The following is a 16,390-nucleotide window of genomic DNA, read 5'->3' on the forward strand; positions in this document are numbered from 1 at the left end:
ACAGCGGGCTCACCCCACACAAACCGCCCCCTCGGCTTCACGCTGCTGCCCGCAACAGCCCGTTTCTCCAAACCGCCCCCGAGCACAGCGCAGCCCCCCCAGCCCAGAGGAGCCCCCCACGGGCCGACACCGCGGCTGAACCTGGGCGGGAGGCCGGAGCACGGCAGCGGCTCAGGGCTGTCCCCGAGGCGTGGGGAGGCAGATGCCGAGGGGAGAGGGGGGGTCCCTGCAGACGGCAGTGCCCAGAGCACCCACCCTGTCGCCGGAGGGAAGCGGGCAGCGCAGCAGAGGCTTGTTCACCCCGTCCCCGTGCAGAGCTCGACGCGGCGGTGCCTGGGCAGCGTGTCGGGGCTGTTCAGGGCGAGCGGCCCGGCAGGGAGCAGCACGACGCCGCTCCATCCCCTCCCCGGGCTGTTTTTCCACCCCTGCCAAACAAAAGGCACAAGCGGCGCTTTGTGCTGCGTCCTGCGAGCCGGGTCAGGCAGGACCCATAATCCTCATCAAGGAAATTAAGCCATGCATTGATTTTTCACCAGGATGGCACCCGGCAGCACGAGGCCAGCTGTGAAAGCCTTGCATAACCCACTTACGTGCTGCAGAGCCATGCTGCCCGGCCGGCGACACACCGAGGCAGCAGAAATGCTGTCAAGAGGGACGGGGCCACCATGGCTCCAGGCTGGTGGCACCACTGCCAGACCTGCTGGCCACCACACAGCAGCCAGTGGCTCCCTGGTCACAGCCCTACAATCAGAGCCACGCTCCCTAGTTACCCCTTCCCAGGCAGGGAGAAGTGTTTGGCTACAAAGCAAGGCCGTGGGGCCAGGGCTCACAGAGGGGCTGGGGCCAGGGCTCACAGAGGGGCTGGGGCAGCTCCTCCAGCCCCCAGCCACCCCTGCCTCGCTCTAAGGAGCTCAGAAGCCACTGAGCTCAGGGGTGGCAGCGGGAAAGGGACCCCTCCACCACATCCTCCATCCTCTGTGCCCAGCTGGGTCCCTGGGTAAAGTGATCAAAGGGCTCCCCCCTTCACTCTCCCCCACAGGGAAGAGCAGGGAGAAAGAAAAATAACCACGTAGAGAAGCCAGAGACACCCAAAGAGCAAGTCCTGCAGGGGCTCCCATAGGCTTGGGCTGAGCTGAAATTGCACAGAACTGTACAGCAGGGCAAGGCGACACGTCTCCCCAAACAGAGAAGTGTCCCCCGGTGACCACACTCCCCTGGGCTCTGCAGAGCAGGGAGCAGCCGCTCATCCCCCTTGGCAGAAGCTGGAACAGCTCCCCCTGCAAATCCTGGGTGACTAGAGCCCAGGCGGAGCTGGCAGCGGGCTGAGAGATGAGACACAGCGCCATGCTCTGCAGCCAGGAGTGAGTCAGCAGGTCAGGAACCCCGGGGGGCAGCAGCGGGAGAGACCAGAGTCCAACAGAGGTGGGGAAAAGGGGAAAAAAAAAAAAAAAAAAAAAAAAAAAAAGAGAGAGGAATCATCTTTATTTGTGAAGTGTGTTAACAGAGTTCGGCACTACCCAGCGATACAGGTGTTAGACTCCACTGAGCATTTGTCCGCTCTCGGGCTCCTGTCACACAAACACCACGATGGCTCGAGCACAAGAACACGCTGTCAAACCCCCCAGCCCCTGCCCACTCTGTCCCCTCCCCACCGCAGGCTCCAGGAGACACCAACAACCCGGGGAGCAAGTCCACAGCAGTGATTTATCCCGTGTCCAGCTCCGGTGCTGGCTCAGGGTTGTCTGTTGAAGAGGATCAGGACCAGCTCAGGAGCCGGCCGGGATCTGCCCAGGAAGGGAACGAGCCGCACCAGCCAATGTGCCTGGTGGCTCCGGAGTGGCTCACAGGAGACACACTGCTTCCACAGAGGGGAAAGGTGCAACCGGCTCCAGGTGAGGGATGGGAGAGACAGAACCACCCTCCTAAAGCCTTCGGGTCATCTCCAGATGTCACCAGAGCAGTGTCTCCCTGACCCTAACCCCGGACACCAGACCTGCTGGGGACACAGGCCATGGCAGCCACGTCCCCTGGGGCAGCACACGAGGAACCGCACGTTCAGGTTCTCCACAGGACCCCGAGTGGCCACAAATGGCAATGGCATCTCCACAGCCCGACCCAACACACCCTGCTCTTCCCCAAGGCGAGGGAGAAATAAGCTCTACTCCCACCCACCCTCCCTCTGCATCACCACAAAGAAACCCAGGACAGAGACAGCCAGTGACCTAGACTATCAGAAACAAGGGATTTACATTTACAGGTAGAAAAACCCTCCCACAACTCTTAAAAAAAAAAAAAGTGTATTTTAAATTCTACAACTTAAGGTTCTTTAGAAATTGAAGTAACTGAATTGCAAGGACACACTAGAGTATCTCATGGTGCTATTTTACCAAAAAAAAAAAAAGAAAAGAAAACAAAATTGTCCAGACAAGTTCTTCATCTACACATCACCTGTCAGGAGAGAAAGAAAAGCCAGTCAGGTAACCCAGTCATACCAGTAGGGCTGCGCTGTGCTGGGGGGGCTGATGGAGAGCCCAGGACAAAGGCTGCCCTTTGAGGCAGGAAAGCTCTGGGCTGGGACTCACCTCCTGCTCCAGCTCAGGGCAGGAGTTACCGGGCCATCCCGACCTCCCCATGTTTCAGAGCCCCACATGGAGTCCAACACTCTCCCTCCTCTCCCCGGGCAGAGCTGGACACACTGCTGCTCCCCACACACAGTCCCAGCCGCTCTGGCAAGTTCCTGCTGGGCTACTGCCTGTGCCCAAATTCACCACGACACCATCCCCCCACATCCTGCAGCACAAGGTTGGGCCAGAAGAGCCTCTGCCCGCACGGAAGCTCCTGCTTCTTCCAGAGACCCTTTGCAGGTGCAGGCCCTGCAGCTGGGCCAGACCCCAGGTTCCAGCAGGAGACAGGCACTTCGGGCTGGAGGTGAAGAGCCCAGCACAGTGACTGCTCTCAGGAACAGCACTCACCTGGCCCCTGCTCTTAGTTAGCATTCCTCTGCCGGACGTTCTTGTCCTTGTGGTTTGTGGCATTGCTTTTCCTGGAAGGAGAAAAGGGGCAGTGAGGAAAGACGCCGCACAAAGCCGCACCCCACCCACTAATGCAATCGGGGTCCAAACAGATGGTGAAGATCAGGCCAGAGGAGAGCAGCCACCGGAACAGTGTCACCCAGACACTGGTGCCATCCCCGGCTGTGTGTGGTTTATAACAGACCACATTAAATGAACCATGGGGGGAAAGTCTCCTGCCCAGCGAGACGCTGTGCTATTCCCACACCAGCCAGCTTTTATATTCAGAGCAGATTCCCTGGGTGGATGTGATCTGCCAGTACAAATCTGGCTAAATAGGAAAAAACAAGGTACTTACAGCGGTGCCGAACCTCCATCATCATCTTCACATTCAGGAGAGCACAGAAAGAAAGAACGAACAAACAGTGTCAGGGAAGAGCATGTAAGAAGTAATATCTGCTACCTCTTAAAACTCTGGGGCCTGCATTCCAGGCGGATTACTGGACACACTGGACACCACCGTCTGAACAGGTCTGAACCCAAAAGGTCACCTCTCCCACAGGCTCCTGTTTCCCCAGGGGCTGGCAGAGCAGGGGCTACTTCTGACCGCAACACCACCACCCCTGGCATGAGTTTTAATCTGCTTCTTGTCTAAGCTTAGAGAAAGCACAAACTTAGACATAAGCTCCTGTTACGCAGTTGCTCCCGTTGGCAGAGGGCAGGCCTGGCTGACAGGACAATCCCCCCTGCCCCCCCCCCCCCCCCCCCCCCCCCCCGCCATCAGCAGAGGTCAGGGCTCACACCTCATTAACCCTTGGGCACCCCCGAGACTGCCCTGGGAGCCCAGAGACAGAATTACACCGGGAAGCATCCGGGCAGTCTCTGAAGCACCATTGCTGACTGTAACATCTGTTCAGCACTTGCCCCCTGTGAATCCTCCACGTACCAGCCGGGCTTCCCACCACCAGCACCGAAAAACAGAGGAGAGCGCCACAGACCCACCCAGTGAGACAGCAGAGCTGCCACCATCCACCCATCCCCACTGCACCCCAATTCGGATGGCTCCCGGGTCTGAGCAACAGCGAGTACAGGGGCATCCAAACAGGACCTCAGGAAGGAGGATTTCAGCAGCAGCACACCCTCCTTCCTTCCCACGCTTTTTGTGAAACCAAAATAACCACACTGCACACCACATTCCTGCTATACTGAGAAGCACAGCTACGAACACCTCTGCCAACATGTGCCAACCCCTGGGGCCTTTCACCAGCTCCTTGCAATCTGCCTCCTTCCAACAGAAGGCTCCCCATCGTCTCCTCCACAGTCTGGGCTCCCTCACACGGCACCGAGCGGCGAGGCTCCCGCTCTAAGCGTCGGGGCTGCCTCGGGCACCAAGATCTGCAGTGGGGCTGGTGAGAGGACAGACACAGAAACATGGCTGGAACTATCTTCTACTTACCATGAAAGGTGGCACCCAGCAGCAGAGAAGGGAAAAGTGGAAAGATAACACCAGCAAGGATATCGCACCATACCCCAGCCAGACTCTCCCCACACACCACTGCCTCCCCACATGCTGTCCCGAGCAGAGGGGCCTGACCCAGCCAGCAGGAAGGACACCAAACATTTACAATTCATTGTTCTCTGGATCAGATAAGGCGGGGTGGGGGCTAACACAATGCAGATTCTTACTGATAAGGAAAGGGAGGAGCCGGTATTTCCAGAACAGATTAAAGATAGCTCTGGGCTTTGATGAAGCCTTGGAGAATCAGGATGTATGGATCTGAGGACCCAAAACTAATCCATGAACTGAACCTGAACTAAGCTAAGCCTGGTCTTATGGAGCCACTGACAGAGTCCCCTGATTTTGCAGCACCAGAAAAGCTGTACTATTTATTCAGAAATCAGCTTCTCCAGAGTGCTAGCTGCCGAAGAAAACCCAGCCCTGCAGACACTCACCCGAAGCACTTGAGCTAAGTGCAGAGGAACTGGTGAGACCAAGGGTCAGGCTGACCCGCACCGAATCTTCTCTCGCCCCAGATCCAAAGCACAGCTTGCTGAAGGACCATCAGAAACAGTGCAATTACTTGCAACTTCACAGCTAAAGCAGCCGGGCAGAGACTACCATGGTTTTACAAAACGCGCCCTGAGAAGTAGCCGTCAAAGGAATGCCCATCTGACAGAGAGGACATTTGGCTTGGATCCTACAAGTTACTTGGTCTCCCCAGAAATATTTAACCCTCTCTTACCATCAAGAACCTCATCTGGCTTCCTCCTCTTCTCATAGATGAAGATGATGGTGACAAGAACGAGGACTTCTGCCACGATACCCAGGAAGGGCCAGAGTGCTGCCAGGCGGCTGCGTACGCGCAGGTTTATTACAGCACCACCGACGCCTTGATCGTTGGTGGCGTTGCAGTGGTAGTCGCCCATATCGTCCTCAATGCTCAGTTTAAGAATGCGTAACTCTGTCTTGTTGCCACTGGACTTGATAATGTGTCGACCAGAACCATTGACGATGGCCTGGAGACAGACAGACAGCTCTCAGGACAGTGCCGACGTGAGGGGAGCTGCTCACTCACCATGCACAGTCCCACCACTACAGAGAGAGATCCTCCTCACCCAAACACTGAGGAGGCTACTCTGAAATAGCTAATTCTGATGGGACCAGGTCCTCCAGCTCTTTGCGGGGCAGTGGGGTAGGCAGAAGGGAAGAAAGAGCAAACCACAGCATTTACCTCTTGACCACTTTTAGACCAGATCCAATTCTTGACAGGGGGGAAAGAGGAACACTTGCAGGTCAGCACACCAGTGTCCCCCTCATTCCCGTGCTCGGACTTCTTGTACGCCACCACCTGGGGTGTAACTACAGCAAGAGAGAAAGAAAATCAGACCCCTCATTATAGAAAACACTTGTACTCCCTGCAGGCCACCTAGCCAGAATCAAAGCTACCCATAAAGCCTGACTTCAGTTTAAGAAACAAGTCAGTGGGTCTATTCTCCTCATGTGCCTGTTGTTTGGCATTTTCCGAGAGGAAAGAACGTCAAGCTGCTTCAAGAAAGGCTCAAACAGATTTGTCCACCAGGTATTATCCCTCTCCCATTACTCATGTGAACACATCCACAGCAGAAACTGATTTAATGCAGGGTCCGAGAGCTGACCCTACAGACACTTCAGCTGCCTGATAAAATGCAGCTGCCCCACAGAGCAAGCCTGGCAGTCTGAGTACATGTCTAGCATCCTGCAGCCTAATTAGCAAGGGCTGGAAGCAGCTTTGCAAGTGCTGAAAAGACACCAAAGTGCTCAGGAGATCACAGCTTCCCCACTCCCTTCCTCAGACCCAGAAGCAAACAAATGAAGTTACCTGAAATATTCACTTGTCCTTTTATCTCCGGGCTTGTTTTGTAGACACACTCATAGATGCCAGAGTGCTCTTCCACCTTCCCCTCAATTCTACCAAAAACCAGGACATCAGATCAGCATTGAGCACAATGGACTTATCCACAGACCCCAAACTCCAGACCCACAGGAATGGCCATCTGTAAGTGTCAGTGATCTCCTCCATAGGCGATTTCTCCCATTACAGTGCCAGTGCTGATGCTTCACCATGTCCCTACAGCAACCCAACTCCCCACACACTGAGGATTTCACAGACACTAGCTCAGACACAGCTCTGTCAGTGATCACTGAGACACCCCACACACACACCCCAATCTTGTGTCCTGAATCCTGAAAAACAGTAGCTTTCACTCCCTAACCTGAAGCACTCCTGCCATCAGGGCCTCTACAAAGGGAAAAGAATTAAGACCTAGACTGTTAGCTAGTAGAGATGAAGCGAACCAGGAGCCCCAGGACAACACTACACCACCACCAGGTGCAGGGCCATATGTACACTCCAGAAGTGGCCAACTCCAGACTCTTCCTTCTTCCACAGACCTCAGGCTCATTAAAAATAAATAAAAAATATCACACCCTACTGAGCAAAGCCAACAATCTGAAGTGCAGCAAGAGAGCCCTCTAGTTAGCACAACCCAGGGCACGTCCACACATGCCATGTAAGTCATCAGCCCCACAGATCACCCCTAAAGGAGACAGGCAAGGAGCTGAGGACAACAGGTTCCGAGGAAAAGCTGTTCTTCCCATGCAGGAAACCCCACGGAAACACACGGCAAAGAACCGCCAGCCTGGGCTACTCTGGATTGGTCCAAGAGTAGGGAGAACTCTCCCATTTTCCTTCTGGTAAAGCTGCGGCAATGAGATTTAGTGGATTATGCTGCACTGCAACAAACATCTAATTCTGCGGCTCAGTAATACCCACTGGAGGGAAGGGGCCAGCAAAGTTTTGGTCCCGTGGCTGTGCTGGGACAACGGGCTGTTTGTTAGTTCTGCTGTGTGTGGTGCTTCCCACTTCCAAAAACCACTCAGCTGAGGAATTGAGGTCACGCGAGGGAGGCTGGGTTATAAATACTTTAATCCTTGTTCAGCTCCCTGTTGCTATGGGGAGACAGGCACGTCGGCACTGCTATACAAAAGGACATGATGCCTCTACAGCTGCTGGGTCAGTGCCAGCCAGGCCTGACTGTAATCGGAAAGGAAAGCTCACTGCGCTGGTACAATAAGGCCGGTATTCCCAATCCTACTCAGCTACACCCTGCAAACAGCTTCTGAGCATCGACCATAACTCACAGGCAGCTTCCCAGCCTGGTCTGTAGGAACGGCTGGACTTTGGACAGGTACATAAACCCCAAGGGCAACAGACACTGGAGTCTCCCACTCCACACAAGGCCCCTGGGAGCAGGGAGCGATGTCCTGCCCAGAGCAGGGTCCCTGGCAGCTCTGGGAGAACGGCTCTAGCACATTGGTGTGGGTGCAGGCATGGGCCAGGCAACAGCCCCAGCCGCATTCCACACAGCCCGACAGACCAGCAGCCCGGCCGAATGCCTGCACACACACACCAAGCAGCAGAGCTTCTCTTCATAAAAGGATATTTGTAGCATATAACTTTCCCTTCCTCCTTTTTGCCCCTTCTTCTCCGTAAAGGAGAAAGCGTTAGGCCCTATCAAAACTTTGTTTAGCTCATCTTATGTTCTAAAGTTTAAAAGCCTACGTTCTCAGCAAGACTGCATGCACTTCGCTTTGGGTTCAGCCCACAGGAAACAATAACTGCCTCTGGTAAAAAACCCATCCCCTGGGTTCAGATTCTTATCTGACCATGACCCTGACACTCACGTGTGACTGGTGAAAGGACTTGAGTCCTTGTCGGTTCGAAGTATCTTGTCCCCGTGCATCCATTCGTGGCCATCGATGCCAAGGGAAGGTGCTGTCATGTTACAGGAAAGGACCAGACTGCCAGAATCGATGGTTACTTGAGCTTTGATGTCTGGACCTGCATTGGTAAATAATTCAAGTTAAGTTAACACGTGGTATTCCAGAGGTCATGTGCCTGCCCAAGAACCTTTAATGCAAACCCCACCACTCCTTGTCTCTATCACAGCTTGCACTTACCTTTGCCAACAGTTTCCTACCAGAACTGACAACACGAGCACAGGAGAGACTCGACAGCCAGGCGACCAGGGCTGACTGCACCTAGCGATAACCAATGCTGACCACCAGCAGGATTGCTGCCGGTTGCTCTGGGTGGCTTTGAGTCCCCGCTGTCCCTACGATGGGTGCAGCTCCAGCAGAGCCAAGTGCTCAATAAGCAAAGGAAAAGGTCATACTGTGAAGGGCAGAGCATGGCTCTGCTTTTATGAGCCACTGGAGCACTCACTGCGTCAACACCACCCAGAATCTGAGCAGCTTTAGACACCTCCAAATAATGTAACTTATGGCAGCCAAGCCCCTCGGTTGTGAGGGGCAGCAAACAAGCCCGTATGCAAGCAATATGTGCATCGGCTGATGCAGCCCAAAAGATTATAGTTAGATTTACTCCATGGAGAACACAGAACCACAACTCCGAAAGGTGCTGGCCTCCATGTGCCAAGCAGCAGTAAATTATGCAGCAGAAGATGACTCAGGTGTTTGTACTTGCAGGAGCAGACCAAGGAAACAGCCGCCATCAGCAGCGCCATCGCACAGCCCTGTGGCGCGATGGTCCCTACCCTTCCTCCCAGTCTCAATCTCCTGGAAGGAACAATTTTTGCCCAGGGCTGAGAGGCATTTTGCTTTTCCTCCTACCCAAATTCCACTGAAAGAAGGTTCTGCTGGAGTTCTGGATGCCCTAGCACACCTATGCTGAAGAGACTGCTACGCTGCTCTGCTAACGTCAGGATTCCTGGAAAGACCTCAGCAGAGTGTTAAATCCCCTCACACTGGCCCCCGTTTCCGCCCCTCAAAGCGGCCGCCCGTTAGCTCCAGAGCTCAACACCCAGCTCCATGAGCAGAGGAATCTGCCACTTCCACAGGACAAGCAACTACATCACACTCAGTGTCGCACACGGACACGGCCACCTCAAAAACGGTTGCATCTCAGGAAACTCAAAGCAGGTTTGTTCCCCACAGCTTGTATCACTACAGCAGGAAAGCGAGCTTAGAGCAAGGCTGTTGGCAGGAGCAGGAGCTGCACGAGCTGCAGGGAAGGGCCGGTTTGTAACTGGTGGTGAGGGCAGAGCCTACCGCAGAATCAAAACTCAATTCTGCAAGCCAGCACTGGGACTCGGAGACACTCGGGAATAAGCGGCACGTTCCAGGTCTTTGGCTCCGGGAAAGGCGCAGGATTGCCAAAGGGCGCTTTGGATGGGAAGCCACAACCCTTTTTGAGCAGGGCCATTTCGGGTCAAGTCACGGGTGGTGGGGGAGATGACAGAGGGTGGGAGTCTCTCAGTTCTACAGCCGGGGTGAGAGGGTGAGGGGAGCTTTCGGGAGCCACAGGACACGGGTGCGGGGGTGAACATGGCAGGAGACTCAAGACACCGGTGTCCGAGCAAGTGCCAAGGCCTCAGTGTGGCCACTCACGTTCGATGACAAAAACGTTCGCCTGGGAACGGATCCACTTGACTTTGGGGCTCTTCGACAAGTGGTTGCGGTCAGGGTCGTTGCTGGCCCGGCACTCATACATGCCCGAGTCGTCGCTTGTGAGGTTTGCGATGTAGATGGTACTGGTAGAGTGCAGGTTGTAGGTGGCGTTGATTTTGACACGGTCCTGCCGTGCACCATCCCAGAGCTGAGCATAGGTCTCATTTGGCTCGTTTCCCTCAAACCACCACTGGATCTCAGGGATAGGATTGCCAATCGCCTCGCAGTACAACTCCACGCTGTCCTGAGTCAGTCTCTTTTGAGACAGCGGTGACTTTATAAAACCAGCTATGAGTTGAAGAGGTATTAGTGCAAAATGTTAGTGCAAAGCAAGAATTCACCCTCTAGAAGCAAAAACAATTCAGCCACTGAGAAGAGGCCACACACAGTCGTCAGATCAGTGTACTCTTCCCTCCCTCCCTCCCTCCCCTCCTTGCTCTCTGAACTCTGCCCGGCTCAGACAGGGCTGTTATTTCAAATTGTTGCTTCTCCAGCTGACAAAGCTTCCTGCGACCCCACTGCAAAACCAGAACACACAAACCAGCCCATGGTGTTTGCCACTACCCAAACAAGCAGCCCACAGCAGGCACGGCACTACAGCACGATGCTCATCGGGGCAGACCAAGAGCCTGCGACGCTTTCCCTGACCCTTGCTCCGTCTCCGAGCTCCTTCTGTTCAGGATGAAGTCCCCACAGGATTTTAGTATCCCCTGTGCTCTGGCGAGGTGCTCCACGGGTCTGCCAAAGCCCCATGACAGCAGCACAGCCCTGTGGGCGTCCCCACTGCTGGGGGGCAGTGCCCAGAGCACAGACTGAACCTGGGCTTAGTCAGCTCCGTAATGGGAAAGGTGCTTCACTGCTCCCCTCTCACCCCGGAGGAAGGTGTCCGTTCCTCCCTGCTGCACACACCCCCGGTCAGTTGGCCATAACTGGGAGCTGGCCAGGTCCCAGCCACCCCCGGTCGCTGTGCAGGGACCAGAGGCCACCATGCCCTGCTACACGTGCCGTTCCCACCACGGGACTGCAAGGGCTGCTCCTGCCCCGCACTCACGCACTCATTTCATTGCTCTGCTCACCCAGGTGCCTGGCAGATGCTTTTAAACACAATACTAAGACAAGAGCTTTTTGGGGGGAGGAATGCCTTGCAGGCTGCAAAATGTCACAAGCCAAGTGAGGGAATGTCTAACATTTGCTGTCACACAAACAGTGAAATCAGACTCTTCATCTCAGGCAAGATAACTGTGCAGAACCAAATTAGTAATAAAGAGATGAAAAGCAAGAGAAGCCACTGCAGGCTGTAACTACTGTATTTTTCAAACCGCTCTTGCAGTGAGAGGCCAGAAGGTTCAGCTTTCGAAAACACAGTCCAAAGGTAGGTCCGTGAGCCACCGGACCTGTGGAAAGCTGTGCTGCCAAACATCCTGCGGCCACCAGCCAGGCTGAGCGCAGCCACCGTGACCAGCGGTCCCCCAGCAGCCGCCTGAGCCCCCGGGGGAGCTGCTCCTGGAGGGGCAGGAAGGGAGGCTGGAGCAGCAGCGCTTCAGGAAAAGACATCATCCGTGGGTCAAGGTTACTTACGTGACTCAGCCTCAGTCAGATTTAAGCAGAACTAGTTGAGCTTGCGACACGTCCTTCCTGCAGCCTGACTGTACCCCAGATGTTCTCGCAGGGGGCTGTTGGGGCACCCCACGCTGCTTCCAGGAACCCCCACTACTCAGTTATTGAGCACTTTATTATTATATGCAACCCTCCATACACGTACCATCACCTACAGGCACAAAGGAGGCGGGTTTGGGAGCACATTTTTCTTTTTTTTTAATGCCTGAGGATGTTTCAGTAAGAAATCCTATGATCATTTTTTTTTTTTCTGTGAGTGTAGAAACAAATCAGTATTACAAAAACAAGTTTGCCCAAACACAAGCAAAACACAAGTAAGTCTGCAAGGTAAGTTTCAGAGGCCTAAATAAATCAATTTCACTTTTCTCTAAGGAAAAATTAGTTTTAGATACTAAAGCTTTAGAAGTCTGGAAGAATAAACATGCCTGGCCAATGAAGGAGAGATCTGACCCCATCTGAGATAAGACACTTTTAGGAGAAGGCTGATACTGAGAACTGAGGCACCGTGAAACAGAGGTGTGAGTAGCTTGGGGGCTATCCCCCCCGCCATTTCACACACCCACCCCAGCACTGCTGCCCACATTCAGAAATGCTCTGTTCAACAGCACTCCTGTAAAGGCTTCAAGGATTCCAACTGACTGTGGGTGACAGAATTGTACCAGAGACACCAGAATGATCTTCTTGAACTGATTTTAAACCAGTGGGAGGAGATGGGGGTCCCAAAAGACATTTGGGGGTCCCAGCTGTAAGCAGCTCTCTCATACACCCAGTTCCACTTCTAGAACAACTGACCTGTGTGCCAAATGGGATTTTTTTACACCACAGGCCTGTGATTAAACACTCCCAACCACCTAATTTTGAAGTCACGGAACCAACTACAGCACTTGTAGAAGCTTGTCCCATTTAACTACAACCCAATTTAAAATGGGAGCTAGTAAAGATCATAAAGATCAAGGGTTGGTTTGTTTTTTACAGATACAAGGTGATTATTGTACGCTGACAAAATAAGCTGTTACAAGGTTATTTGCTCTGAGTTAGAGGGCACTTTGTGCAGTTCAGACAGGCTAAAAAGCTTCAGCAAGTAGTAACAACAGCAAGTACCATTTGCATTCACATGGGATTAATATCCCCTCCCAACACAAAGCAGACTCGGGCAGTCACAACCCCAGGCACTCAGGGCTGGGGAAAGAGCCTGTGAGTCCAGGGAGGTACGAGCAGAGCCAGCATCGACCCGCTGGAATCCATCAGAGCGACTCAAACGGTCTCCAAATGGTGATGGGCTGCAAGTCGAAACCAGCTCATAAAAACAAGACATTCCTCACAGAAGTGAGCCGGACGCTCCCTGCGGGCACAGGGTGCTATCTGATCGAGCTGGACGGTGGTGAAGGCAGAGGAGACCAGATAACGTTCTCTTGAGTCACCTTCAAACTAAAAACAACCTCTCCCCAAGCAGAGGGAGGAGTCGTCCCCATGGGGTAGAGAGTGTCTGCACCCAGGGTGGCCAGACCCTGCGTCGTCCCACGGGGTACGCTCCCTTCCCCAGCATGACCTTTTCTGCTTGGCCTCACAAGGGGATAGATGAGGCTCTGACACTTTCTGCCATTTCCACTAATACTAATCTACTCCCCCCTTAAGTTTCACATAACCAGGCAGTCACGACACAGCCAGGTCAGAGGCTTTCAGTCAGGACACCCCCCCAGGTGGGCACAGAGCCCAAGCACACCCCAACCCGCCCTTCAGCCCCTTGGTCTGTGGGGGGGGGAGCCACCAAAGTGGGGACACTGCAGTTTAAAAGGACCACCCCTCATGGAGGCTGCTCCATAAAACAAATATAAACACTGTTGAGAGGTAAAACCCCTCACTCTCCAGCCCCCCGTTCTGTGTGAGGAATCAGCACCATTACACACTGAGTCCCAGCACCCCACAGCCGGGCAGGACACGCGCGTTACACAAATAGGGGCCTGGGGAGCAGCTTTTCCTCCTTAGGCTCCTCAGACCGAGGGCAGAAACAGCCTTCTCCACATCTCATGCTAATAAACCCCTGTAGCCAGGGGGCTGCTCAGCACGGCAGAGGAGCAGGCAGCAGCCGACAGCTTCAGCTTAGACTGTGACACTCACATTCTACCCAAAGTGTGAAGTTCAGCAGAAGGCTCTCCCCTGCCCTCCTGCTCTGCAGTATGAAAATGCAGTTCTGCTGCAAGGAAACGTTGGAGCAAACACTTCTGTCCCTTTCTCTGGATTTTTCAGAATCCTTCCTCACTTTTGCTTCAGTCTTTGGATTTGGCTCTACAACACTGAAGTAAGTCTGGCACCACAAACAAGCTACACGTTTTTTAGCACCTGATATGCTAAACAGCCAGAAACTGCTCACGGTACCACCAGCACCTCCTGCACCAGGGCTGAATCAGGGACTGCAGAGTCCTCCGGGCCAAGACCCACTGTGTTTGCCAGGGCAGCCCAACCACCCACGGCTGAGAACACACCAACGGGCCAGGCTCCTCGGTCGCTACCGCAGTAAGTGACAAAATTAAAAGTTAAAGCAAACACATATGGCAAATCCCGCCTGGTTTGTGCTTTTAAGTACAGGCTATGGCCGTTCCCAGCCCCGCATCCACACCAGAAATGGCCGCAGCCCAAGAGCAGGCACTGTTTCCTCATTAGAGGATTAACAACTTAAGCATCATGTGAAAATCTTTAAGGTTTTAAAGCCCAGAGATCCGTTACTCCCCGTAACACCAGCCCGCCGCGCCGAGGGGCCAGCGGACCGCCCCTCCAGGTGCTGCTCCAGCGCGGGCGGGCGGTCTGCCGGCCCCCCGGCGCCAATACCGAGCCCAGCGCGGCCGCTGCCCCGTCCCGGCTCCGTGCCCCGCGGGCCTGAGGTCCCCCCCGCCCTGGTAACGCCCTGCCCCACCCCGCCCGCCGAGCGACGTGCCTCGCCGCAGGGCACCCGCTCCGCCGCTCTGAACCCGCGGCCCCCAACCGCGAGACCCCCCCCGACACACACCGGGGCCCAGCTCATGGCCTCCCCCGCCCAAAGGCCTCCCCGGGCCTAAAGCCGCCCCCGCCCCCCCAACCCGAGGTCGCTCCCCCGCCCCGGACCCCGCCGTCCCATACTTGTCGCCGCCACGCCGGCGGCCAGCGCGCCGAGGAGGAGGAGGACGAGCGGCGCCATGAGGCCGCGCGGACCCGTCGCCATCGCCGCCCTCGCGCCGCACCCGCGCCTCGCGCCGCTGGCTATAAAGCGCCGCGCAGGGTCAGGGAGGAAGGGGCGGGGCCGGGGCCGGACGCGCCCCCCTCGGCCAATCGGGCGGCGCTCCACCGAGATGGCCCGCCCGTCCGGCCCGGTACGACCAATCAGAGGGAAGACGTGACAGAACGTCCCTCCTCCTCCCGCCTGCCCCCTGCGGGGAGAGCCGGTTCGGGCCGGTCTCGCCGAGGCCACGCCCACCGATGCGGGAGGGCAGCCAATGGGGGGGCGCGGCGGGGGGCAACGGCCGGAGCGGCGCGCGGGGGGGGGCGGGGCAAGAGACCGGGGGAAGCGGAGGGTCCCGGGCGCGCGGGCACCGAGGCGACACCGGGCGGGAGGTCCCGGTCCCGGGGCAGGCACCGCGGGAGCACGGCGGGACCGGCCGGGGGGGCTGCACCCCCCCCTTCCCCTTCGGGCCGGGGGGGAGCCGGGGCCGCGTCCCCGCGGCGGGACGCGTGGGAAGGGAACCGGGCAGCGCTTCCCCGGCGAGGGACAACGGCCCCGGCGGAAAACGGCGGGGCCCGTGCCAAGGCAAACCGGCAGCCTGCGCGGCGGGGACCCGACCGGCTGCACGGGGCTCCCACAGCCGGGCCCCCGCGCCCCGTGGGTACCCCAGGAACCGGGAGATGAGCTCAGCCCGGGGGGGTCCCCGGCACCCGCCCAGCTGAGGCCCCCGATAATCCCGAGGGCTGGGGCGGGCGATAACCGAGGCAGCCGGGGCTGAGGGGCCTCCACGAGGCAGCGGCTCCGTCCCCAGCTCGTCCCGGGAGCCGGCCCTCGGCTGAGCCAGCGCGGGGGGACACGGGGCAGGAAGAGCCCAGACAATGGGGCCGCTGGCGCCAGCCCCCGCCGCGCTCCCCGCGGGGCTCCTCCGGCCCTTGTGAGCTCCAGGATCCGCCCGGAGCGGTCCTGCCCCCGGCACGTCCTGCCCGGCTGCCCCCTCCCATCCGCCGGCCACTGCACCCCCCTCTGCGCCGGAGGGGTTCGGCCCATGCTGCTCCGGAGCAGAAATGGGGCAGAATGTCGGGCAGCTGGCATCGCCCGCGGCACCATCCTGAGTGCGGCGGGAGGCGACCGGCTGCAAGGAGCCGGCGACAGCGGGGGCTATGTGGGCACGGAGATTCCTGCCCTCGTGGCCAGGGACTGTCAGAGGTGGGGGAAGCCCCCCGGGAAAAGGAAAGGGGGGGGTGTGTCTGGCTCAGAAGCAGCCACTGCTCCAGCTGGGTGACCTTGGAAGCTGTTTGCCAGGCCCGAGCACAGTGACAATAATCCTATTCACCTTTCAGCCTCGTTTCCTAAGGCAACAAAGCACATGCATTTGCCACGTGTGTCACTTGCACCCCAATGCCCCAGGTGGGGGCCGTTTTGCTCGTTCCCCCTCTGACCAGCTTTGCCCGAGGGGGTGGGAGCCGGGGCAGGAGGCCCCCAGGGTGGCAGCGAGCCCTGGGCAGAGGCAGCAGAGCTGAGCTCCCCAGCCCGGGAGGACGAGGCACCGGTGATGCCCCT

At 56.6% G+C, this 16,390-nt stretch overlaps 1 protein-coding gene across 1 annotated transcript; it reads right to left on the reverse strand.

Moving 5' to 3' along the window:
- Positions 1–1,468: 1,468 nt before the first annotated feature.
- On the reverse strand, positions 1,469–14,833 carry BSG (basigin (Ok blood group)). The gene is made up of 9 exons (XM_074163761.1): positions 14,752–14,833; positions 9,961–10,308; positions 8,236–8,392; positions 6,371–6,459; positions 5,744–5,871; positions 5,255–5,528; positions 3,370–3,394; positions 2,973–3,043; positions 1,469–2,448 (listed from the first exon to the last, which is right to left on the reverse strand). Exons 1-8 carry the CDS (start codon positions 14,831–14,833, stop codon positions 2,986–2,988), a joined length of 1,161 nt encoding a protein of 386 aa, XP_074019862.1. The 3' UTR covers positions 1,469–2,448; positions 2,973–2,985.
- Between the last annotated feature and the right edge of the window lie 1,557 nt (positions 14,834–16,390).

Source organism: Numenius arquata, chromosome 25 (genome assembly GCF_964106895.1).
Source record: "Numenius arquata chromosome 25, bNumArq3.hap1.1, whole genome shotgun sequence".
Lineage (NCBI taxonomy): Eukaryota > Metazoa > Chordata > Aves > Charadriiformes > Scolopacidae > Numenius > Numenius arquata.